Consider the following 25,332-nt stretch of genomic DNA (forward strand, 5'->3'; position numbering starts at 1 on the left):
CCAGAGGAAGTACGACTGGAGCTTAGAGGAGACGAAACCATACGATATGACATCAAACTAGAACCAATACGGTTTGAAAAGACACCACTGTAGCCGGGATGCCAGCGACAAGACCAAACTAGACCAACACAGACTTAATAGATCCCTGAGGGGAACTCTGGGGTTCTCTGCTCTGCTCTCCGACTCCCACCCAACACCAGCAGCACCCGCACCGCCCACGAGAGCAGACAGCCCCCAACACTACAGCCCCGTGGCCCGTGGCCAGCCAGGCAGACACCAGCCAGGCCAGCCCCAAGCACTGCACCACCACTCTGACGCGTCCGAGTGCGGTCCGAGTGCCCACACCCACGCTGAACCACGGCCCGGAGGTATGATATGAGCAGGGGGGGGGTCGAGGTACGGGTGGGGGTGGGGGTGGGGGTGGGGGTGGGGGTGGGGGTGGGGGTGGTGCGGATGCTGGGAACACATCACGTCCACAAAGCAGAAACGTGACCTCGGGGAATCCGAGAGGAGAGCTGACGTGATTCTGATTACGGCTGCGTGTGCGAGGTGTGGTCTGAGGTCTGTTTGGAATGCGTGCGGACAGCTTCACAGGCGCACATGCACGACCGCGTCGGACAGGAAGTGATCTCATGGGAGGGTACGAAGTCACGACGCACGTATCACACATATCATCATCATCATATCGTATCGTACCCCACCCCTTAGGATGATAAGGGGGATTGGGGTACAGTAGAGTACAAACAGGATGCCACCAGAGAGAAGATTAAACAAAATGTGCAGTAGAACACTTGTGGATTAAGATAAGACCGTTTTTTGGATTTATATTATATTTTTTATATTTAAGTAATTTTTTTATGAGTTTCATTTACATCTTATAGTTATACACAACAGCAGAAACGTGGCGGTTATTCTTCGGCATAAAGTCGGAGGAGGAAGGTCATGAAGGCGATGATGGGGCTGATGATGACCACAGTGGAAGAGGAAGGTCATGTGACTCACGTGACGTCTCCGGCGTAATGGCGGATCCGGAAGTGCTTCTGGAACTCCATGGTCTTGTCGGCCGGGGTCAGCTAGAACCGTAACACAACATGGTTAGACAAAGGTGCCACGCAAGTGGTTAAATAGGAGTTTTTCTTAATCTTTCCAGATGTATAACATAGAGCTGTAGCGACGCGTCGATGTCGGCTCAAAAATTCGTCGACGTCAAATTTCTCCGTCGACGATTTTCAAGGACAATGGACAACAACACAGAGAACACAGTTCGCACTTTGCTGAGTCTGTTGCTTATTTGGATATATGTTTCCCGTTTAATGGGAAAGAAGGCTCGTCGCCTTTATTATGTCCGTGGTCGTCGCATGGACTATACGTCATCCAGCTCAGGTTGCGTAGCCGTGCGTGTGCCGGCTCATTAGCATCTGTACCGTGGCGGCCCGTACCGTAGCAGCACACCTCTCCCAAGTGGCCAAATTGGCCCGGCCTGGCCAGACTGGCCACACTCACACTGGCAGATGTGAGCACGGCTGGCCTTTCATTTTGTATAACAGTGAAACTATTTTATTTATTTTATTTTGTGTAAAGCAAAAGGTTTTTTGCTGTGCAAAACTGTTGTTAAATAAAGTATATTATTAAGAATTTTTTGGTATTTATTTGAGATACATTATGGTTTTATTAATCGAGCAACAGAAATAGATAACCATCCAATTAGTCATTAGATTAGTCGACTAATCGATGAAATAATCGCCCGATTAATCGTTTAATAAATAATCGTTTACCCCCAGCCCTAGTATAACTCCAGAGACCTAACAATAGACCTAGCTGGCATCTCCGTGAGGAAACGATGCCCTCTATAGGTCGTCTGGTGGAACTGCAGTTTGCGGTTAATTTAATCTCCATTAAACCAGATAAAATAATTCGGAGGCTTAATCAGCGTTTAAGACGTTAATCACCCTTTTAAAGCGTCGGATCATCGCAGTCATCGTTCTTCCCTTTGACTCATCCCTAACGTTCTATTATCTAATAACTTCTTTCTAACATTTGTTTCTACATCTGGGTTATGACACCTCCTGCATTAGCTGGGTGTGGCCTCCACCCGGGACAGCCACACGCGCAAGAGCACTCACCGCTGGCGTAATCGCTGGGTAACGGCCTATCGTGACTCTATCTCTCTCTCTCTATCTATCCCTCCCCACCACACACACACTGGACAACGTGCAGTTGTGTATTTTTTTTCTTCTTTTTTTTTTTTTTTTTACATGCAATTTAAATGATGTGCAATACTTCTCCTTTTTTTATTGACCTATTCGGTTGACTTTCACTGTTTGTTGAGTTTGGTGGTCGGAAACTGTACAATCAACCGTCTGCTGACTGACTTCCTGAGCAACCGGATACCCGAAGTTCCCCAAGGGGGTTGTTAAAGTATCCATCCATCCATCCATCCATCCATCCATCCATCCATCCATCCATCCATCCATCCATCTATCAATTCATCCATCCATCCATCAATCTATCCATCCCTCCCTCCCTCCCTCCCAGTGGAACGCCGCCGACTGAAACACCCCCTTAGAGACGGGAGCCGTTGCCTCAGGCCTAGCTCCCCCCACTCCCCCAGCCCGGGGCCCCCACCTTGCGGTCGGTGTAGTGGGGGTGCTGTGCCAGCCTGGAGCTCATGCTCTCCAGGCACACGGTGTCGGTGACGCGCCCCACACTGAGGCAGGCCTCGTCCAGCATGGACAGGATGCCCTTGTGGTTCTGCTCCACCAGGTCCACGATGATCTGGTTGTTGAAGTACTCGATCTGAGGGGGGGGGGGTTGGAGAAGGGCGGGGGTGGGGGTGGGGGGGTTGGTGTTAGTGGGGGTGGTGGTGGTGGTGGTGTTGTGGAGTAGATTTGTTGTCTGTCTGTCTGTCTGTCTGTCTGTCTGTCTGTCTGTCTGTCTGTCTGTCTGTCTGTCTGTCTGTCTGTCTGTCTGTCTGTCTGTCTGTCTGTCTGTCTGTCTGTCTGTCTGTCTGTCTGTCTGTCCGTCCGTCTGTCCGTCTGTCTGTCTGTACGTCTGTCCGTCTGTCCGTCTGTCTGTCCGTCTCTCTGTCTGTCTGTGGGAAATGCCAATAAATGCTTATTTGATTCAGAAAGTGTCATGCACGTGAAGGAGGAGTGGGTCCGAAAGAACGTGTGATATATAAAGTGAGACGAAATGAGAGAATATGAAAGAGAGACGAGATACGCATGACAGACGGACAGAGAGAGAGATTAAAAAAGGGAGACAGAGAAAAGGAACGAGTGAGCAAGAGGAGCAATGAAATATTATATGGAGATATTAACTACAGGGAGTATAATGAAATGGAGAGAGACAGTAAGTGAGAGCGATGGGAAAATCTAAATCGTGGGGTAAATACTGAGAAATGCCTCATGATTTAGAAAGCGTCATGCACTTGAAAAAGGGGAGTGAGTGTGAAAGAGGGTGAGATATATAAAGTGAGATAAAGAGAGAATATGAAAGAGAGAGGAAAGTGAACAGAGAGAAAGACAGACATTAAAGAGAGAAGGTGCGAGACAGTGATAAAAGAGATAATAATCATGACAGATCGAGCGAGAGAGGGAGGTGGATTAAAGAGGAGACAAAGTGAATGAGGGGTGAATGAGTGCGAGAGGGGTCATATAATATGATGCAGATATTGAATGGAGAGAAGGAAAATTAATGGAGAGGTAGTTAGTGAGAGAGAGAGACTGGAAAATGATAAAGAATGTATGTGTGTGTATCTGCGTGTGCGCACATGCACACATGCCTCTCTCTGTGTGTGTGTGTGTGTGTGTGTGTGTGTGTGTGTGTGTGTGTGTGTGTGTGTGTGTGTGTGTGTGTGTGTGTGTGTGTGTGTGTGTGTGTGTGTGTGTGTGTGTGTGTGTGTGTGTGTGTGTGTGTGCATGAGTGTGTGTTCATGTGCGTATGTGGGTGTGTGGGTGTATGAGCATGTGTGCGTGTCTGTCTGTGTGCGTGCGTGTCTGCGAGTGTGTGTGTGTGTGTGTGTGTGTGTGTGTGTGTGTGTGTGTGTGTGTGTGTGTGTGTGTGTGTTCGTGGGCTCACATGCTGCCAGGCCACGCCCTCCCTCTCGTACTCCTCCTGCTCCTGACGCAGGATCAGCTCTATGAACAGCTGCTGCAGCTTCTCATTGCAGTAGTTGATACAGAACTGCTCAAAACTGGCCAATCAGGGACGGGGAAAATAGAAAAAAACGTTTTTTTCATATGGTTTTATATGGTTTAGCTCCACTGAGTTTCAATACAAATGCAACACAGTGGCGACATGGAAGGATGATTCTAGTTTAGGATAAGGTTAAGGTTGGAGTAAAGTTAAGGTGAGGTTAAAGTTAAGCTAATCAGAATCTGAATACGCTTCATTGCTAAATAAGTGTATTTTTCTTGGTATAGGTTTAAGGTTTAAAGGTAAATTCCGTTCAGTTAAAGGTAAACTCAAAGCTTCGCTCAGTTTAGTTACATAAAGATTTTTAAGAGTAAGAGTTCAGTTATATTATCATAGTTTGTCATTTCCTCCTCCTCCTCCCTAAATGATCGAAATGATTCCGTGGGAAACTTCATGAAAGGCTAAAACAGGACAGAAGTCTCCCCACTCACCTGTTGTTGTCGAAGATCTCGAAGCCATAGATGTCCAGAACGCCAATCACGGTGTTTTTCCCATGAAGCATTGGGTTGTAGTCTTTCACCTCGATCACACTGTTGATACGGCCTACGATCCAGCCGAACAGCCGCTCATAGAGAGCCTGAGGACATGAGGACAGGACGAAGGCAGGGTAAGGAGATGGTAGGGGAAGGCTCTCCTAGGGGTTAGGTTGCTTTGAGTAGATCAGCCCAAAGGTACCAGGTTCGATCCCCAATCTCTGCCTAACCCCTGCCTGCTATGAAATTTACATTTACATTTAGGGCATTCAGCAGACGCTTTTATCCAGAGTGACTAACAATAAGTACATTTGTCAGAAGAAATTACACGCATCTCCATATTTCACTAAAACCATCTGCTGCTTATCTAGCATTAGATTTAAGATAACAGTTTTACAGAATATAGTTAAAATCCTCCATGAATTCAGTTGGATGTGGTGCAACTCAAGTTAAGGGTTCAGGTATCTGAGGAGCTGCAATGCACCCTGGGTACCACTCCATATAAGGACACCCCCTGACTGTACTCTATACCTTGGAGAAGGCCTCCCTGCCGAAGCAGGCCTCGTGCTCTGAGTGTCCCTTCTCGATGACGTCGCCGCCCCCGGTGGCCACCGTGCGGAACAGCAGGGCCTTCTCCACCTGCTCGGGCTGGGTGGAGGTCAGCTCAGCGACGTGGCTCACCACCTCGCCGTCGCCCTCCACCTGGACTACCTCCTCCTCCGTCCCGAACTGGATGTTACCCTGGCGACGAGGGCGGGGGAGGGAGGGAGGGAGGGAGGGAGGGAGGAGGGGCAGAGAACGTCATGGTGAGGGGCGAGAGAAGTGAAGTGGAACAAACTATCGATGGAGCGAAGGGCATCGGCCATCTGTCTAGGAACTGAACTCTGAATCTAGTATTCATCTATAAGCAGTAGAGTAGCCAGTACTCTGTAGATGGACTCTATCTAGTAGTATTATACTAGTATTACCAGTAGTAGTATGGTAGTATTATAGTAGTATTACCATTAGTAGTATAGTAGTATTACCAGTAGCAGTATAGTAGTATTACCACTGGTATTATGGTAGCCAGTACTCTGTTGATGGACTTGATCGCGTGGTAGTATAGTAGTATTACCAGTAGAAGTATGGTAGTATTGTAGTAGTACTACCATTAGTAGTATAGTAGTATTACCAGTAGAAGTATGGTAGTATTGTAGTAGTACTACCATTAGTAGTATAGTAGTATTACCAGTAGCAGTATAGTAGTATTACCACTGGTATTATGGTAGCCAGTACTCTGTTGATGGACTTTATCGCGTGGTAGTATTGTAGTATTACCAGTAGAAGTATGGTAGTATTCTAGTAGTCTTACCTGTAGTAGTATGGTGGCCAGGACTATGTAGATGGACTTTATCTAGTAGTATTGTAGTAGTATTACCAGTAGTAGTATGGTGGCCAGGACTATGTAGATGGACTTTATCTAGTAGTATTGTAGTAGTATTACCAGTAGTAGTATGGTAGCTAGTACTCTATAGATGGCCTCCATCTAGTAGTATTGTAGTAGTATTACCAGTAGTAGTATGGTGGCCAGGACTCTGTAGATGGACTCGATCTCGTCCTCTGAGAAGCCGATGACCTTGAGAGCCGTTCTCACGGCTCGGTGGCTCGACTGGTCGCTGTTGGCCTGCAGACACACAACACAGCGTTTAATCAGATGAACCCCAACCTGCTCCTCATTGACATCTCTCTGTATCTACTGTCTAACCCCTAGCTGCTCTTCACTGACCTGTCTCTGTGTTCACTGTCTAACCCCTTCCTGCTCCTCAATGACATCTCTCTGTATCTACTGTCTAACCCCTAGCTGCTCCTCACTGACCTGTCTCTGTGTTCACTGTCCAACCCCTTCCTGCTCCTCAATGACAAGGTCTCCGTACTGTCTAACCTCTACCAGCTCCTCAATGACATGTCTCTATAATGACTGTCTAACCCCTACCTGCTCCTAAATGACCTTTCTCTACACTGTCTAACCCCTACCTGCTCCTTAACGACCTGTCTCTGTAGTGTCTAACCCCTACCTGCTCCTTAACGACCTGTCTCTGTAGTGTCTAACCCCTACCTGCTCCTTAACGACCTCTCTCTGTAGTGTCTAACCCCTACCTGCTCCTTAACGACCTGTCTCTGTAGTGTCTAACCCCTACCTGCTCCTGAATGACATGAGTTGTGAATAAAGGTGGCTCCCATTTAATACATAATAGTGTCGAACACAAACCCAAAGGTGCTTCTGAATGTAGTGTTCTGAAGGTGTTGTGGTGAATGTGTTGTGGTGAACGTGTTGCGGTGAACGTGTGGTGGTGAACGTGTTGCGGTGAACGTGTTGTGGTGAACGTGTTGTGGTGAATGTTTGTTACTCACAGAGGATCCCGCCCCCTCCTTAGTGTAGGCGTAGACGGCGGGGTCGCCCTGAAGGTGATAGCTCTCCAGCAGGGTTTGGGGACTCCCACGCAACAACTACAGCAGGATGGACAAATGGATGGATGAATAGGTGAATGAATGGATGGATGAACGGATGGATGAACGGATGGATGGATGGGTGAATGGTGGATTGATGGTTGAATGGGTGGGTGGCTTGATGGATGAATGATGGTTGGGTGGATGGATGTCTTGGTAGATCGATGGATGGATGAAGGGGTAAGTGAATGGAAGAAAGAATAAATTGATAGATGAACGGATGGGTGGAAAGTTGGATCGGATTAGTGATTAGCGATAATAATCTTCAAGTGTATGATGTCCTTATTAGTCTGTCTTGTCGTCAATGTTTCTGAGTAACTTGTATACTTGTTGCCCCAGGGCTCCCTTTTAAAAGAGATGTTAATATCTCAATGGGACTTCGCCTGGTTAAATAAAGGATAAATACAAATAAATGTCTTAAAAAAATAAATAATAATAAGCTACCAAAATGCAAATAGTCCCTTTACCTGATAGAAGGAGTGGAAGTTCCTCTCTCCTTGCTGCTGGTGAACCACCCTAGACTGGAAGGAAAATAAACACATGTAATTATCTACGATACTACCACGATCTACGCCAGTCACTCAGATTCCAGCGATTCCAAACAGTAATTCCAGGCGAGGCGAACCAACTGCTTTCCCACTTCACCTGAAGTGATGAAAGAGGGGGCTGCTTTGTTACCTCGCGGCCATCACCCGCAAAAACTTTTCAGGGGGCGTGTCCCTCCAACCACAAAAATAACGGATGCACGCACACACACACACATTAATGGAATGTCACTTGTTAAGGATTTTCTCACTCATTGGCGTCTTTGTAACCTTTGTCAGGATTGGAATTCTTTGGATCAAATCCTGTGAACTGTCGAGCCGCACCTATTGCCTGCCCTCAGGGCCTAGCTGGGAACCCAGTGCATAGTAGAGCACACTGAGTGGCTGTCTGCTCGTTCACGCTGTGAAACACAACCCTGACACCACCCGAACAACAACCAAACATTAGACAAACACCAGCCAAACACAACCCAAACAATAGACAACCCCCCCCACCCACCAAACACTATCCAGCTCCACCCAAACCCCCCCAAACAGTAGCCAAACACCACCCGAATAACACTCGAAGACCATCCTAACAACAACATTCCAATATCACTCAAACACCACCCAACAACAAATCAAATACCGCCCAAACACCACCCTAACCCTAGCCAAACACCAACCGAACACCACCCAAACACCAACCGAACACCACCCAAACACCAACCGAACACCACCCAAACACAAACCGAACACCACCCAAACACCAAATAAACACTAGCCAAACACCAACCGAACACCACCCAAACACCAACCGAACACCACCCAAACACCAACCGAACACCACCCAAACACCAACCGAACACCACCCAAACACCAAATGAACACTAGCCAAACACCAACCGAACACCACCCAAACACCAACCGAACACCACCCAAACACCAACCGAACACCACCCAAACACCAACCGAACACCACCCAAACACCAACCGAACACCACCCAAACACCAACCGAACACCACCCAAACACCAACCGAACACCACCCAAACACCAAATGAACACTAGCCAAACACTTCCCTAACATCACCCAAAAACCACCCTAACCCTGTCCAAACACAACCCTGCCATCAACAAACACCACCCTAAACCCCACCCAAACACCAGGAGGAGGCTTTGGGTGCTTTCAGACAGCTTTAAGGCGTGGTTGTTTTTGCAGAGGGCCGTAATGGACACCTCGTTTCACACCATATTCTCCCGGCCAGACGTGGTAGTCTGACGGTGAATAGCTGAGAGTTCTCCAGGGATTGGTTCATCATCACCCACAGACGGGGCAGACCGAGTGTTCACGGGATCCATCTATTGACAGAACCCCTGCTGGTAGCCATGGCGATCTCACATGACAGAAGGGTCAAAGACCGGGGAAGTGAGGCAATTGGTGCATAAGCAGAGCAGTTGGGAAACTTTGGGGAAACTTCCATTTGCTTTCGCTTTAAAAGCGTTTCAAGAACAAAACAAATTGCGCTAATTTTAGAATCCTCTTTTTCTTGTTTGGATTCCGTGTGATCAACTTAGTGCTTGGCACATGGTTCTATGGACATCCTTAGTGTACCGACTGAAAATATTTTGTCTCTTTCTTCTGATAAATGTAATTATTGTTAGTTGCTTTTGATAAAAGCGTCTGCTGAATGCCCTAAATGTAAATATTCATATCATTGTGGTGGTGGAAAACTCTGTCAGCTGTATCACACATTCAACCTAACAAACTGCAAAACAAAAACTTTCTGTTCAGCCTGTGTGGTGGGGAACAACTACAACTAAAATATATTCAATCTCCTCCAGTGAGTCATTTTAACGTTCTGTAACACCAAACGCCGCAGTTAATTTATTTCTCACGGGTTTCCACTTCCTGTGGTGAAACAGAAAGTGCGTACCTTCTCCAGGAGGTAGTTGTTGATGTGACCGCCGGTGGGATCCCCGCTGAAGCTGAAGTTGATGTCCATGTACTTGCCGAAGCGGCTGGAGTTGTCGTTGCGGTTGGTCTTGGCGTTGCCGAAGGCCTCCAGCACGCAGTTGGACTTCAGCAGCACGTTCTTCACACTGGGGGGGGGATATGCATTGTTATTCCCATGCTCTACGGTGTAAGTGTAACTTGTATCATTGTTCTGGTGCTGGTAAACCAGAGTTAAAATGGATATCAACGTCTCGACCTGCGTTCTTGTGTCACTCCGTTACTAACAAGTTATCCTTATATTATATAACGAACATAAGAGGTACCATGAGACCCATGGAGGTGGGGGGGGAGCGAGAAGCACACTGAGTCAGGATAATGCTTTACGTGTTCTGCGGAGGGACGTGTACATGCACATCGAATAGTTTGGGTATTTGGGGAATTTTGTCCTTGAGAGAGGGCGTACGGCGATACGATAGGGTATTATGAAAGGGTAGCTTCTACCCTTCTTCTACCGGTAATACCGTTTCTCTTCTCAAACAAAAGGGTGTGTGTGCGTGCGTGCGTGTGCATGTGCATGCGTGTGTACGTGGCTGTGTCTGTGTGTGTGCGTGCATGGTCCTGCAGGCAAGCGTGCATGGCTCCGTTAACACAGTGCACAACCGTATATTAAAATGGGTTTATACGAGTCGGGGACAGAGGACGCAATGGTACTGAGGGCCCTCACCTCTCCACCTCCTCCCTCTGGCTGGGGTTGGTGATGGCCGCGATGTACTGCATGATGTACTTGCTGGCCTCCGTCTTCCCGGCGCCACTCTCTCCTGAAAGAGGATACAGTCATGTCCCATCAGCCTCCGGTGAAGAGCTCACGGTATCCTCTAGGCTGGGCTCATGCAAAAGAGTCGCATTGCTCACGCCATGCAAACAACAACTGTACAAACCCGTCTTAATAAAATAGCTCACACATAAATTAAACAAATCGTAGAAGAAGCCAGAGGCAAGCAGAGATGGTACATAGAAGGATCTAGAAAGGGATTAGATGGGAACCTATTTACAAACGTTCCTCCAAAGTGACTTGTAGATACATCTCGTTAACAAGCAGGTATGGGTTAAGGGGGCATCTTGCTCAAGCATGCCAAGGCTGACAGGCTGACTGTGGACATAGGGGTTTGAACCCAGAACCTCTCTTGGGATTGAAGGCCAAGGCCTCATATGAGGATGCATTAGCCTTTAGCTGGTGTCCCCTGATATCACGATGCATTAGCCTTTAGCTGGTGTCCCCTGATATCACGATGCATTAGCCTTTAGCTGGTGTCCCCTGATATCACGATGCATTAGCCTTTAGCTGGTCTCACCTGATATCACGATGCATTAGCCTTTAGCTGGTCTCACCTGATGTGACGATGCATTAGCCTTTAGCTGGTGACACCTGATATCACGATGCATTAGCCTTTAGCTGGTCTCACCTGATATCACGATGCATTAGCCTTTAGCTGGTGTCACCTGATATCACGATGCATTAGCCTTTAGCTGAGATGACGATACAGGTGCCTCTAGCTGGTCTCTCCTCCCACTGGTCTCACCTGAGATGACAATGCAGGTGTCCTTGGCCCGTCTCTTCATGGCCTTGTAGGCGGCGTCCGCCACTGCGTAGAGGTGCGGCGGGTTCTCGTACAGCTCGCGCCCGCGGTACGCGCCGATGGCCTCTTTGCCGTAGATGTCCATCTCCCGGTAGGGGTTGACGGAGACCACCACCTCCCCGATGAAGGTGTAGATCCGACCCATTTCGAACCTGCCCCGGCACAGCGGGAGATGGACGGGGAGAGAGAGATAGAAATGGGTACGCTGACGATTGGGGAGATTGAGTAATTGGGGTTGGTCAGTAATAAAATATAGATCTCGAGTAGAGAAGGATGGACTTTTATTCTTTTTACTATTTAGTAAACAAAAAGAGAACATATTCATCTATCTGTATATCTATCTTTGGGGACATACAGTGAATGTATGTCGGGGTGAGACGGTGCATACAGAGACAGGTTATTGAGGAACAGGTAGGGGTTAGACAGTGAATACAGAGACGGGTCATCAAGGAGCAGGTTGGGGTTAGACAGTGAAGACAAAGACGGGTCATTAAGGAGCAGGTAGGTGATCCTTACAGATAGACTGCACACATCAGCGCTCAAACCCAGTACCGTATGGCTCGGATTCAACCCCATAGCCACTAACCTGACTCTCCCCTACGTTTTTCAGTATGCATGCACAGAGCATCGAGTGTCAACGGTTGTCCGTGAAAAAGAAGACGCATTCAAAAAGGCCAAGTTTAACCAAGACCCGAGCCACCCCGCAGGACAGGAAGTGACAAAAGTGCGAGTATCGAAAATAGGAAGTACAACTGTGGTCTGAGGCGGCTGCGCTCATCGTACAGCTAAGGGTTTGACGCCCGACCATATAAGTCGAATAAAGATATTGGCAGCCAATCCCAGGGAGGGCCAGTACACGCTGTATTAATCTACAATCTCAGCACAGTAGATGGCAAGACATGTACGACGACCAAATAAAAAAGGACACGAATATTATGCCCACCTTCCTACGCATGGTCGAGATGTGCGAACGCTAATATGAATTGCTAGCAGCAGGGTGCGTTGCACTGGATATGGATTGCATTGATCGTGTTATTTTCACATCGGTTCACACACTTCCACAGTGTGCTCATCAAGGAGTCCTCCTGAGAAACATATGGTTCACAGACAGCTTGCAAGGGTGATGATTGGAGTCTATCTGTCTTTGTTCTGGTAGAGAGTGTGTGCTGGTATAGAGTATGTGCAGGTATAGAGTATGTGCTGGTATAGAGTATGTGCTGGTATAGAGTGTGTGCTGGTATAGAGTGTGTGCTGGTATAGAGTATGTGCAGGTATAGAGTATGTGCTGGTATAGAGTATGTGCTGGTATAGAGTGTGTGCTGGTATAGAGTGTGTGCTGGTATAGAGTGTGTGCTGGTATAGAGTATGTGCTGGTATAGATGCCGGTATGGAGTATGTGCTGGCATAGATGCGGGTATGGAGAAGTATGTTGTGTTTGGTTTGTGTTGGTTCATAAAGAGCTCTGAACAGGGAAGGAGAACAGCACCACGGGACGCCTCCAGTTGTGTAAAAATGGGCTTCTGTAGAACTTATCGCCTGCTCCGATGTGACGACATGAAGGGAGGAAGTGAGAATGAGGGGAAGGTGGGGGGAGGGCTGTCTGGCAACTAAGATACAGAGTGCAACATATCACACAGCCATAAACACATACACACACACAAATATGCACACACTTGCATGTAGGTGTGTGCACAAACACAGATGCACGTGCATGGCCACACGTATGCGCACACACACACACACACACACACACACACATGCACGCGCGCACACATACGCACACAGCCAGAAGACTCACGCACACACAAAAAGGAAGACACACACACACACAGATGTTGACACCACACCCGGAGTAGGAAAGGGTGGGTAACATGATTCACTGACAGCCCACGCAAAGGCGTCACAGAAAGAATGACAGAGAAGTGTTAAAGTAAATGTCAGTCATTTAGAAAGGAGCTGCTGTGAATCCCACCCTGTCCATCGGATGCAACACTGATACACATTTCGCGTGTGACCGCCTGCATCTCTAGACATAACTAGAAGCCACCAAAACCCCCAACCAGTCATACTGCCACCTAGAGAGAACGAGCGGGAAAGTTGAAAGTCAAACGACACTGTGTGAGTGTGTGCCCTTCCGTTCAATTTCTCGTACAGCGGTGAGTCAAGCGGAGATGTCCTGCGGACACGCCTTCCTCTTAAGCTGATTTTAAGTGTTCAGAGCAGAGACAACAGCAGTCACGTGAACTGCATGCTCTTCGTTCTCTGGAGGTACATACTTCATTCACTAACCAGCACGACTACATCCAGCTCCAGACTCAACTCAACTAACTCGATTCACCGCGACCGGCTTCGGACAAACAAACAATCGTCAGTTTAGTGAGAAAGTAGTAGACAGTGAATAAGTCGTTACATTTAGCAGATGCTTTGATCCAAGGTGATTAACAAGTTAGGCTGAATGTACAGTGCATGAATACTAGAGAACGTACAAGTTTCAGAAAAAACAAGTTTGAGTGCATAGGAATCTGAAAAACAAGGTTATAAGTGACCCTCACCAACCTTGTATTTAGTAAAGGTGAGTCATACACCATTGACTGAAACTACCACCTACAACGTACTGTCACATCTCCAGCCAACCCAAAGGAGACGATGCAAACCCCAAGCATCTCTCCTTCTCAGTGAGGTTCTGGTCTGGTGTTACTCCAACCCCGCCCTCCTCCTCCACCTCTTCCTCCCCCCCCCCACCCAGCCCTGCTCCTCGGACACAGCCCTCCTTCTCCTCCTCACCTCAGCTTGAGGTTCTCCATGAACTGCTCCATGTTGACTTCGTCCAACAGAACAAAGTCGGACTTCCCAAACTCCAAGGCCTCCAGCTCCGCCATTCCTCACACATCAATCAGCACACCGACACACACTCACACTCACACACACACACAAACACACACACAAATCTGCTTTCAGCACAGCAGGAGGGAGCGAGAGAGCCTTCACAGGAGATGCAGCCTTCTCCACCCCACGACCCGGTAGTGGCGAGAGTGTGTGAGTGTCGGCCGTGAGGGTGCATGCGAGTGCAGGGGAGTGGCGTAGACGACGCTTCCACTGGATTCTTGGGTGTGCTCAGTGAAGAAACGTAGAGCCTGTGGTTAGCGTGCCACAGCACGTCACCCCGTCCAGCCCTGAGCGTGTGCACGTCTGTGTCAATACGTGGAGCTATGATTAGAGGAAGGATTATGTTCCTGCATTATGGTCCTCTGTCGCTCGCTCTCTTTCTCTTTCTCATTCGGTCACTCTCTCCCTTCACCCTCCTTCTCTCTCACTTCCTGCAGGGGCAGAAGTTACTTGTTCTGAAAACTTTGATCACTCAGTAACCTTTTACTCTCTCTAATGTATTCCTCTATGGGTAGGTATACCATGTATTGTTTTAAATATCATTTATTTGAATTTCAGACCTGACTGACTTACTCAAGTTCTGGACAGTTCAGAACCACATAGCTTATGGACTTTGTCAGAACCAGGTCATTAAATGTCCTTATCTCCTGGGAAGAATGGTGGCATTTCCTGTCTGAATTCGAATTTAATTCGTCATTTCCCTTAGGGGTTTGTATGCAGCGACAACGTTTAACCCTGTCTATGGTTTAGTTTTTACCTCAGAGCTGAACATGGGATCGGCTTATTATGGATGCAATCAGCAAGGAGATAAACAATTCAGCAACAGGTTTTACAAACAGGATATGAGGTTGGCGTCCTTGATTAGGGATGTAAACGTATTCCGGGTTGGAAGTGAAAATACTAACCTTCTGGTGTTTCCACAAGCTGTTTTTCATCCCAGTTTGAAACATGGTCTACTTTTAGCCCGCAGGGCTGAGTTTTATCATCATATAGTTTCAGTTCTCCGTCTTCTGTCTGGGTTCCTCCACCGCTTCACAGTGAAATGAGAGTGATGGGTAAAGGCCATATTCCTAACGTGTGTAAATTTAGGATATCGAACTAACTCCCTTCTAAAATGTTTATTTTTATTCTACTTATGACAACACATCATATTGAATGTTTAAAGCGTTCGGGATATATAGAACTGCTATTTACTGTAACTAGAAGCTGAGTCAGTCTTATGATCCCTAGACTGCATGCCTAAAATAGGACAGATCCGTCATACATCTGCTTCCTCTTTCAAGGTGAACTCCGTCTTCCTGCATAGAAAATAACTTACCATTTGTGTGGTTCGTCCAATGTAGGCCTACCGTTGTGTTCACATTTTAGATGAAAGTTTGGGTCTAGAGTTCTCCATGGATAGACAGGTTACGCTGGGTATTGTTACTTTCACAAAACTTTGTCAGAAACACGCTTTTCAACAATAATGCTGATGAATATAATAGCTATCGTGTGGAATTGAATCTTACAGCACACATTACTGTGGTAAACGAGTAGCGGAGTGTCTGAGCTCTTGCCAGTGTCTCCCTCTAGTGGTGGTAATTGGGAGTTGCATTCGACGTCATATAATAACCATGTAAAAGTCTCCTGTATTAAAACAATTAAAAATGAGATTGATTAGGTAATTTTAAAGGTTTAATGGCAAATTATGTTATTTGCTGAATTTTAAAGCATTTTAATTGGACCCTCTCTTAATGAAAAGTGATTATTTGTATCTGGTGGTGTGGAATAAATGAGTATATGGTGATTCAGTGCATTGATCCATACCCTTACAATGTCTGAATGTAGAATGAAAAGTGTAGATTTTACAAAAATGAAGTTACATTAAGCTAGGTACAATTTACAAACTGATTATCTTCACATTCATGCTAGGTTACTTCAATATCAATAACACAACCAAACCGCCGATGGAAGGATACAGAACCAAGACATACTTAATCACTGGAACATGAACCATTATGATACAATCATGCCTAAGAACAAGTTGACAAGATTTTACCTCTAAAAATGAAATTGTTTTTTAACCATTGCTGAGTGAGATAATAAGCAGGCCTTTATAACTGGACCCCTTGAGGGTTTTGAGGTCGTTCTCTCCGGGTTCACGTGGTTGGTGGTCTTTTCTGGCTTAGCGCTGGTCCTAGTCAGGGAGTTGCTCCTTCCCCTTAGACCTCTGACCTCTGGTGTCCGAGCGGCGCCTTGGTCTACTTGGTCTCCTTGGTCCCTGGCTCTCTGCTCTCGGCCGCTATCGAGGGAAGGCAGCGGAGCTGGCTGAGCCGTAGCCTCGCCCTCTAGCTCATCTCTTCTCCCCGTCCTATTTCTCGGCACGGATTGGCTCCGCCTCTTTGGCGTGGTCGATCTTTCCTGACTCCTTTCCTTCTCCCGACTCCTTTCCTTCTCCCGACTCCTTTCCTCCTCCTGACTCCTCCCCTCCTCCTGACTCCTCCCCTCCTCCTGACTCCTCCCCGTTCTCCTCCCGTACTCCAGCGGCTGCCACTCGGTCGGCCTCGGCTGCATGACCCTCTCCTTCAGCTCGTCACATGACGACCGCGGTCCAATCAGGTGGACGGCTCCGCCCATCTGTCTGATGAGCACCGACGGGTAGTTGTGTTGCAGCTCCTGGATGCGCTTGCCGATGCGCACTTGGACTTCGTGGCTGAGGTCGCTCAGGTGAATCTGGCGGACGTGTAGCTCGCTTTCGAGCTTGGACAAAAATCGTCGGAGATCGGCCGCAGCGTCTTGTGCAAGCCACCCCGTTACAGAGACCCCGCTCACGTCGGTATCAATGGCAACCGCCTCCATCTCGACGCCATAGCCCTTCAGGATGTCGTCCATGCCGAGCTTCTTGAGGCGCTGGGCGTAGTCCAACACGACTGAGGACAAGACGAAGGTCTCAGTGGGCGGTTTCTTGGGAGGCGTGTGCCTACTGTCTCCTGGACCAATCACTGGTAAGGAGGAGGGGGATCTGGAGGAAGAGGGGGTAGGGGAAGGGCTATCAAGGGAACGTGGGTCTGTGGATCTCCGGTGGTTTTGTTGCCTACTGTCTCCTGGACCAATCGCTGATAAGGAGGAGGATCTGGAGGAAGAAGGGGTAGGGGAGGGGGTAGGGGAAGGGCTATCAAGGGAACGTGGTTCTGTGGATCTCCAGTGGTTTTGTAGAGCTTGCGCTGAGCTGCCATTGGTGGAGTTTCTGGAATCGGCACCAGGGGGCGACATACTTTGTCCCGATGAGGATGAGGAGGGTCGGGTCAGGCTGTAGGTCTGTGCTTCCAGCATCTTCTGGGTTTCGGCCTTGAACGACCTCAGCATCATCATGGAGCCCTCAACTCGTACCAGGCTGCCTCGACTGCTGATGATCTTAAGGCCATGCATCTTCATAAGTCGACTCAGATCCTTCTTATCATCGATCATGCCTATGTTCAGGGTGGCCTCCATTGGCAGGTCAAGCTTATTACAAGGTAAACACAAACAGTAGCACACACACACACTGATTAAAACGTGTCTTGCACACACACACTCCCTAACATCTCAAAGTGTGTTAAACCTTTACAATGTGATTGTGGTTATGGTTTACCTCGGGTCTGTCGACAGGTTTCACCTCCACGGGAAATTTTCGGTCCCCAAATTCCAGTTCGTGGTGGCTCTTTTGTAGGACGCGTGAAGCGTCTGTAGGGGGTAAAACAACTTTGTTTGTAACCAAGTCTACAATATTTATCCTTTATGGTCCAATATCCTAACCGAGCGAACACGTATTTCATTTGTTCTAGTCGACCTACCGTCTGGTTCGTCGTATATGACCAGGGCTTGCCCGGGTACACTCGTCGGGTAGATGACCCGCCGCACCTCCCCACCTCCGTTCCGTGGTCTCAGAAAGTGGATCAGGAGTTTATCAATCGTCCGATCATTAGACAACAAGTTCGGAACCCCCAGCACCTCCACCCCGACCCCCCTCTTCTCCACCGCCATGTTGACACCAGCCGAACTTCACCAGTCGAAAGTGAAAGTAAACTCAGTGCATGGTATAAGCTTTGTTTAAACGATCGCTTACCTCCAAAAAAAGTTACATCACAAATGTTAGCATGCCGCTTTTTGGTGTACTACAAGGAGAAGTTTCAGACCACAGGCAAACAAATTTCGAACGAGTTTCGACTGCTTTGTGGACAAAACTGGTTCAAACAATCGTATGTAATCTTCGTAATGCATTAAGTCACCGTCGCACTAGTCTTTGACATGGTAGGCGCCTTCACCACTTTGATTAGACGCGCCATCGAAAACGGAAGTATAATTTATGGCGAGTGTTATAATATCGACGCCTTTTCAACGTCCTATCGTCGAAACCATGGCAATCTGGGTCGTGCAGACACACCCGGAAGGAAATGGGATGTCTAGTCCCTGGACGTTCACATGTGATGCACTGGTAAATCGATTTTGATAGAAAATACCCCAATAAATGTGAAAGAACCAAAAAGAAAGCCATCAATCAGATTCATAAAAAATGTAACCAGAATATTATATGGGTGCAGTGCATTAGTTGTTTATGTAACAAATAAAAACGAACATAAGTATTTGTGTTAAATCTTTATTTCAATAGAAAACACATTGTATGATTACATGTCGTCTGCCTTTAACTCGTCTGTTGGGAGCAGCTAATCCAGCTGTAATGCTGAGGCCAGGGATCCAGAGTGCAACCTATTAGGTCGCATTTCTTAACGTGCGAGTTAAAACTGAATGAGGTCGCTCCGGTGCTACTTGCAGGAGGACAAGTAGTATTATCAACCACAACCCACTCCCGCGGTTGTGGTTGATAATAAAATCTTACTTTCTGGCTCATTCCTACGAGTCCACTACTCTCTCGCTCCCTGTCTCTGCCTGCACCTTTTAGTCTATGGTCTGCACAATACACGTCCACAGTCTTGCTGCGCACGCAGCACGCACCAAAAAGTAAACAAAGCAGATACAATATGAAGCGGTCGATAGCCGATTATTTTAAGAAAAAAAATGTGCCAGAGGAAACAAATGAGGCCGTTGGTGGTGGAGAAGGGTTAGCAGAGGAAGCGACAAGAATCTCAGGTTCTTCTTCTGAAGACGACAGTTACAGGTTGGCGAAAAAGGATCTACACAATTCAAAGTTCATTCATTAAATTACACTACGAAAGCCAAAAGCACAAGCTCATTTAATAGGATGGATGAGAGCAATCGCACGGCGGAGAATGAAGAAATCATCATCAATTTTAACACCGCCTACAACATCACTAAAGAGGAACTCCTGTTCACCAAAAAAATATATGGTGCTACCTAATTTGTTTTGGTGCTACCAAATGAAGAGCTAGGTGGCACCAGTGTTACCTGTGAAATAGTTAGTCTGGAGCCCTAGCTGAGGCCTTGTTCATGTGGTGGCAGGACCATTAACCAAGGCAGCATGTCGTTTCTTTGGTGTGAAGGAACAATGAGCCCCTAGGGGAAACCACATCAACGAGGGAATCATACAAACTCCCCCCCCCTGACCTCCCATGCGAGAGCAAGGTCCCAGATGGGTCTCAAGCCAGGGCCCTTTACACTACATTTCAAACTCTGCGTCAGAGGTTGTTCACCACCGACTCAAGCTCAGCCAACACCCCAGGCCGGGGGACGCACCGTCTCCTCAACCCGTACTGCAACCGCTCCTGAAACAAAATTGAGACATCTTTACCATCCAAGACTTTGTATCACACATGTTGACCCGGTTTAAACATGTTACCCTCAATCTTTTACATTTATTGCTGTAGTACATGGACCCCCAGTTTACCACCAGGTGTGATGTATATTCGTTATTTTCCAATCATTCGGCGACCTCTCACAAGCATGCCCCCCCCCCCCCCCCCCCCAAATGGTTCGACCCAGTGGACCGGACCAACCGGACAGCCAACCAATCCTTATAGGTTTCAGCACAGGGCCTTTTAATTGCGTTGGTTCGATTTGAGTTTCATCTATACATTTATCCTTAAATCGATAGCACCATCCAGCACAAAACCCCCCCCCCCCCCCTCAACACTTTGAGAGGAGTTCTCTCCGAGAGTATCCATGTCTGAGGTATTTCTTAACCCAGCTGTGTACTGAAGACACTGCGGGGCCTCAAACGGCCTCAGGTCGCTCTAGCAGAGACGGTAGGAAAGGACAGGGCCACGACAGGCCGGGCCTCGCTGGAAACGGTCTGCGGAAAACTACCAGGGACTGTTTCGAAAGGACCACCATGGGTGAGGAAGATTAGTCCTTTAAAAAGTCTTATCCACTGGTGACATCTGAAGAGGTAGTGGTAGATTCGAGACTTTGAGGACCAGCAGAAGCCGGCTATGGGGATAGCTCGTAATCAGTTGGTAGTTTCACAACCACTAACGGATTTCTCCTCGTCAAAGTCAAGTCATTTGGAGGGAGTTTATTTTAACATTTAAAACCAACAAGGTACTCATGAAGATATTCAGAGATAGAGTAAGGAATGTGGGACAGGCCTCGTTTAAGCACTGTACTGATTCATAGTGATTAGGGTATTACCTCGTTCACAAGGCGAAAACATCCGTCTTCGATGGCGTCTCATAGGACTATACCGTGGTCTTCGTCTGCTCCTCTACGGTCTGACCCAACGGCGGGTGGTCAGCAGCAACAGCTGAAACTCTGAACAACAACAAGCAGAGGTTTAGTCAGGGTTTCTATGACCAAATTCATGTTTTTGTCTGAGGTATTTCTTAACCCAGCTGTGTACTGAAGACACTGCGGGGCCTCAAACGGCCTCAGGTCGCTCTAGCAGAGACGGTAGGAAAGGACAGGGCCACGACAGGCCGGGCCTCGCTGGAAACGGTCTGCGGATAACTGGTACCAGTCGGGTACAGTCGATCCAAACATCAACTAAACTCGGCCCGTTGTCATACTAGTGACCGGTTTGGTTTGGTTGAATAAGCTTAGAAGAAGGATTATGATTGTGACCCGAGGGGCTTAGATTTAAGTCAGAAGAATCACACGTTCATATAATTTTACAGATCATCTAGTAGACATCTTTGACATTTCCTCATAAAGGTCAAACATGGAAGCGATCCAAAACAGTAAACAAAAAAGCAAGCATGAGGTGGATTTTATGTCCAAATTACAAGTACTTTGGTAGTTTGCTTACAATCTCGTTCAATGACTCACATCTCAGGATTTGCATGATAACGTCCAAAACGCTTCATATTTGGCGAGGTCGACCGGTTCCACATGTTCAGCCTGTTCAGTCCAGGTCACCGACAGAACGGTCAGCAGAGTCATCCAAGCTCCTGGAGAAGAACACCTTCGTTAAATCTAGGGAACCGTCCAGCACAAGAAAACCCACCACTCTGAGAGGAGTTCTCTCAGTGAGTATCCATGTCTGAGGTTTATCTTAACCCAGCTGTGTACTGAAGACACTGCGGGGCCTCAAACGGCCTCAGGTCGCTCTAGCAGAGACGGTAGGAAAGGACAGGGCCACGACAGGCCGGGCCTCGCTGGAAACGGTCTGCGGATAACTGGTACCAGGGACTGTCGAAAGGACCACCATGGGTGAGGAAGATTAGTCCTTTAAAAAGTCTTATCCACTGGTGACATCTGAAGAGGTAGTGGTAGATTCGAGACTTTGAGGACCAGCAAAAGCCGGCTATGGGGATAGCTCGTAATCAGTTGGTAGTTTCACAACCACTAACGCAGGGGTGCCCAACCTTTTTTGACCCAAGATCTACTTTTCAAGTAGCCAACCTCCCGAGATCTACCAGCAAACCTACCTTCAAGCGGGGGGGGGGGGGGGGGGGGGGGGTAGAGAACAATTGTTGACGGGGGGGGGGGGGGGGGGGGGGTAGAGAACAATTGGGGTTTCATTCCGTCTGCGCACGGAACCTTCTCAACGATAATCAATAATCTTCCTCCCACTCAGGGTGAAAATGGTAGGTCTTAGCTTGTTTCCCCTCAGCCATACCAACGTATAGGAGTGTGTAACTACTGTTGACGGCTTTCAACTGCTGTTAACAGCACATGCGCTACCGCGCGTATATGTCCCGCGCAAATTTAATTTCATTAAAATGGCGATCACCCCTCGCGATCGACTTGGGATCTGTCGGCGATCTACTGGTAGACCGCGATCGACTGGTTGGGCACCCCTGCACTAACGGATTTCTCCTCGTCAAAGTCAAGTCCTTTGGAGGGAGTTTATATTATCATTTAAAACCAACAAGGTACTCATGAAGATATTCAGAGATAGAGTAAGGAATGTGGGACAGGCCTCGTTTAAGCACTGTACTGATTCATAGTGATTAGGGTATTACCTCGTTCACAAGGCGAAAACATCCGTCTTCGATGGCGTCTCATAGGACTATACCGTGGTCTTCGTCTGCTCCTCTACGGTCTGACCCAACGGCGGGTGGTCAGCAGCAACAGCTGAAACTCTGAACAACAACAAGCAGAGGTTTAGTCAGGGTTTCTAGGAAACCAAATTCAAGTTTTTGTCTGAGGTATTACTTAACCCAGCTGTGTACTGAAGACACTGCGGGGCCTCAAACGGCCTCAGGTCGCTCTAGCAGAGACGGTAGGAAAGGACAGGGCCACGACAGGCCGGGCCTCGCTGGAAACGGTCTGCGGATAACTGGTACCAGTCGGGTACAGTCGATCCAAACATCAACTAAACTCGGCCCGTTGTCATACTAGCGACCGGTTTGGTTTGGTTGAATAAGCTTAGAAGAAGGATTATGATTGTGACCAGAGGGGCTTAGATTTAAGTCTGAAGAATCACACGTTCATATAATTTTACAGATCATCTAGTAGACATCTTTGACATTTCCTCATAAAGGTCAAACATGGAAGCGATCCAAAACAGTAAACAAAAAAGTAAGCATGAGGGGGATTTTAGGTCCAAATTACAAGTACTTTGGAAGTTTGCTTACAATCGCGTTCAATGACTCGCGTCTCAAGAGTTGCATGATAACGTCCAATACGCTTCATATTTGGCGAGGTCGACCGGTTCCACATGTTCAGCCTGTTCAGTCCAGGTCACCGACAGAACGGTCAGCAGAGTCATCCATGCTCCTGGAGAAGAAAACTATCGTTAAATCTAGGGAACCGTCCAGCACAAGAAAACCCACCACTCTGAGAGGAGTTCTCTCCGAGAGTATCCATGTCTGAGGTTTATCTTAACCCAGCTGTGTACTGAAGACACTGCAGGGCCTCAAACGGCCTCAGGTCGCTCTAGCAGAGACGGTAGGAAAGGACAGGGCCACGACAGGCCGGGCCTCGCTGGAAACGGTCTGCGTTTGACGGGTACCACTCAGGTACCAACGATGCAAAATAGAGTAAACTCAGCCCGGTGTCATACTAGTGACTAGTTATTTGGTTTGGTTGCATTAGCTTAGAAAGAAGGATTATGATTGTGACCAAAGGGGGATTAGATGTAGGTCAGAAGACTGATATTCACATAATTTTAAAGACCACCCATCTTGGATACATTCCTTCATATCATACAGCGAACCAATCCAAAATAGAGAACATATGGATGGAAAATAGATGCCATTAGAAGGGCCTTATATGGTCAAGTATTAAATATTTAAGTAGTTTATTTACAATATCATTCACTGACTCACGTCTCAGGAGTTACTTGTTGTCCACTTAGTTTCATATTTGGCCATGTAGACCTGTAGACCCACGTGTTGCGGGCATTTCACTCCGGGTCACCGACAAGCATGGTCATCCGATTCATTCATGATCCTGGAGAACACCACTTTAGTTAAATCTATGGCACCATCCAGCACAAGAAAACACACAATCTTCGCGGAGATTATAATTGTCAGAGGTTAATCTTAACCCCGCTGTGCAGAGGACACAGCTGGGCCTCAAACGGTCTCAGTTTGCTCTAGCAGAGACGGTAGGAAAGGACAGGGCCACGACAGGCCGGGCCTCGCTGGAAACGGTCTGCGTTAAACTGGTACCGAATGGGCAACACCAAGCAAATGTGTTTCAACACCAAGCTCATGCTATCTGAAGATACACCACGCTTGGTTGAGTTAGCAAAATTGTTAAGATAAACGGACTATATATTACAGAACACATAGGTCACACGGATAGCGGACATTATTGTTCAAAGTTCCATGAAAACAATTGAGCACTGAAAATAGTATCCATTTTTAACGCTTTTGAGATAGAAAGAACAAACAGAACAAAATAAAATACACACCTCTGCATGGTTTCCCCGTTGACGACTGGCATACTAAACTGTTTGCACGGTTGACTTCTCTAAACCTAAAGTATAACTTCACCTAACGACAACAGGCAACACATGTTATTTTCTAATAGAAAATGAATGTTTTTGGCTCTAAAAAACCATAAATGATGAGATGGGGCAGAATATTCTGAAGTTCTAGAAACGTGCTCCTTCTCCGAACCGAAGCGAGGGCTAAAAGAAGGAAGCGATACTGCTACCGCCGGACGTGACGTTGTGGTTTTAGCGTCTCCTGTAGTTACAGTGAAGGGCCACCGGGGGGCAGTGAGGTACAACTAATCGTATTGACTCATTGTCGTATAAAAACATTATACAATAATGACTTTTGGTTTTTATAACCCTTTTTGAACTGATGGGAATGATTAGGCTTACATATCTGGACCTCATTTCAAATGTATGAACATGACATATATATATTCCAAATAAAAGTTGCATAAACATGACAATTCATAAATGTTGTGAACCTGTAGGCTAAATCACCAATTGTATCAAAATGACAGGTCTATACCAAGTCTAAATTGTATGAATATGACAACTCTATACCAAGCCTTAAATTATATGAACGTGAAAAGTCTATACCAAGTCCAAAAAATTATGAACATGACAATAAAAAATATTTTTGAAGATGGCTATTCAAAGTTGCATTAACATGACAAATCACCAGCTTCAAAGGATGTCAAGTCCAAAAATAAGTTTGTATTTTGGGAAAGTTGTGTGTCTTTATGAACTGTCACCGTAGAAACCCCCAGACGAAATGCGTTTGTATCTGTGCTCGAAATAGACCCGCTGAATGTTTTCAGGGCCCCCCTTTTATTCACACGAGTGGGCGACGAGGGGGTACTCTTCTGTTTGGTCAACAAAGAACCAAAGTTTGGCTGACAATCCAGCACGAC

The 25,332-nt window shown here is 47.2% G+C and overlaps 2 protein-coding genes and 4 non-coding genes across 11 annotated transcripts; all 6 read right to left on the reverse strand.

Annotated features, from left to right (window-relative positions):
- Positions 1-883: 883 nt before the first annotated feature.
- LOC130375891 (unconventional myosin-Id-like) lies at positions 884-15,561 on the reverse strand. 3 transcript variants are annotated; one of them, XM_056583047.1, is made up of 12 exons: positions 15,479-15,561; positions 11,218-11,426; positions 10,362-10,455; positions 9,618-9,783; positions 7,625-7,678; positions 7,062-7,157; positions 6,220-6,333; positions 5,202-5,411; positions 4,629-4,774; positions 4,081-4,195; positions 2,626-2,796; positions 884-1,073 (listed from the first exon to the last, which is right to left on the reverse strand). In XM_056583047.1, exons 2-12 carry the CDS (start codon positions 11,417-11,419, stop codon positions 999-1,001), a joined length of 1,443 nt encoding a protein of 480 aa, XP_056439022.1. In that variant the 5' UTR covers positions 11,420-11,426; positions 15,479-15,561; the 3' UTR covers positions 884-998. The 3 variants fall into 3 exon arrangements, with proteins under 3 accessions (XP_056439022.1, XP_056439021.1, XP_056439020.1); XM_056583046.1 differs by lacking the exon at positions 15,479-15,561 and adding an exon at positions 15,066-15,154; XM_056583045.1 differs by lacking the exon at positions 15,479-15,561 and adding an exon at positions 14,059-14,345 and having other exon boundaries at positions 885-1,073.
- A 251-nt stretch (positions 15,562-15,812) lies between these two features.
- si:dkey-154b15.1 (uncharacterized) lies at positions 15,813-24,631 on the reverse strand. Of its 4 annotated transcripts, none has more exons than XM_056583041.1 (9): positions 24,395-24,631; positions 23,805-23,928; positions 23,112-23,253; positions 22,497-22,616; positions 21,358-21,479; positions 20,725-20,844; positions 17,973-19,859; positions 17,771-17,862; positions 15,813-17,643 (listed from the first exon to the last, which is right to left on the reverse strand). In XM_056583041.1, the coding sequence occupies exons 7-9, from the start codon at positions 18,160-18,162 to the stop codon at positions 16,201-16,203; spliced, it is 1,725 nt and encodes a 574-aa protein (XP_056439016.1). In that variant the 5' UTR covers positions 18,163-19,859; positions 20,725-20,844; positions 21,358-21,479; positions 22,497-22,616; positions 23,112-23,253; positions 23,805-23,928; positions 24,395-24,631; the 3' UTR covers positions 15,813-16,200. The 4 variants fall into 4 exon arrangements, with proteins under 4 accessions (XP_056439016.1, XP_056439019.1, XP_056439017.1 ...); XM_056583044.1 differs by having other exon boundaries at positions 21,338-21,479; XM_056583042.1 differs by lacking the exon at positions 23,112-23,253.
- On the reverse strand, positions 20,898-21,035 carry LOC130376371 (small nucleolar RNA SNORA9). The gene has a single exon (XR_008894006.1). It is a non-coding gene; the product is annotated as a small nucleolar RNA SNORA9 (small nucleolar RNA).
- On the reverse strand, positions 21,566-21,703 carry LOC130376370 (small nucleolar RNA SNORA9). Its single transcript, XR_008894005.1, has one exon. It is a non-coding gene; the product is annotated as a small nucleolar RNA SNORA9 (small nucleolar RNA).
- On the reverse strand, positions 23,340-23,477 carry LOC130376369 (small nucleolar RNA SNORA9). Its single transcript, XR_008894004.1, has one exon. It is a non-coding gene; the product is annotated as a small nucleolar RNA SNORA9 (small nucleolar RNA).
- Positions 24,003-24,138, reverse strand: LOC130376368 (small nucleolar RNA SNORA9). The gene has a single exon (XR_008894002.1). It is a non-coding gene; the product is annotated as a small nucleolar RNA SNORA9 (small nucleolar RNA).
- Positions 24,632-25,332: the final 701 nt, after the last annotated feature.

The sequence above is a fragment of the Gadus chalcogrammus genome, chromosome 22 (assembly GCF_026213295.1).
Source record: "Gadus chalcogrammus isolate NIFS_2021 chromosome 22, NIFS_Gcha_1.0, whole genome shotgun sequence".
Taxonomy (NCBI): domain Eukaryota; kingdom Metazoa; phylum Chordata; class Actinopteri; order Gadiformes; family Gadidae; genus Gadus; species Gadus chalcogrammus.

Excerpts from the sequence above, each read along its gene's own strand:
- LOC130375891 (XM_056583045.1), bottom strand. The coding sequence starts at position 14,153 with ATGGCGGAGCTGGAGGCCTTGGAGTTTGGGAAGTCCGACTTTGTTCTG. Across the intron at positions 4,196-4,628 it reads GAGATCTTCGACAACAACAG|TTTTGAGCAGTTCTGTATCA; the intron begins GTGAGTGGGGAG and ends CTGATTGGCCAG. Across the intron at positions 1,074-2,625 it reads CCCACTACACCGACCGCAAG|CTGACCCCGGCCGACAAGAC; the intron begins GTGGGGGCCCCG and ends TTACGGTTCTAG.
- si:dkey-154b15.1 (XM_056583043.1), bottom strand. The coding sequence starts at position 18,162 with ATGGCGGTGGAGAAGAGGGGGGTCGGGGTGGAGGTGCTGGGGGTTCCG. Across the intron at positions 17,863-17,972 it reads CATATACGACGAACCAGACG|ACGCTTCACGCGTCCTACAA; the intron begins GTAGGTCGACTA and ends TACCCCCTACAG. Across the intron at positions 17,644-17,770 it reads AACCTGTCGACAGACCCGAG|CTTGACCTGCCAATGGAGGC; the intron begins GTAAACCATAAC and ends CCTTGTAATAAG.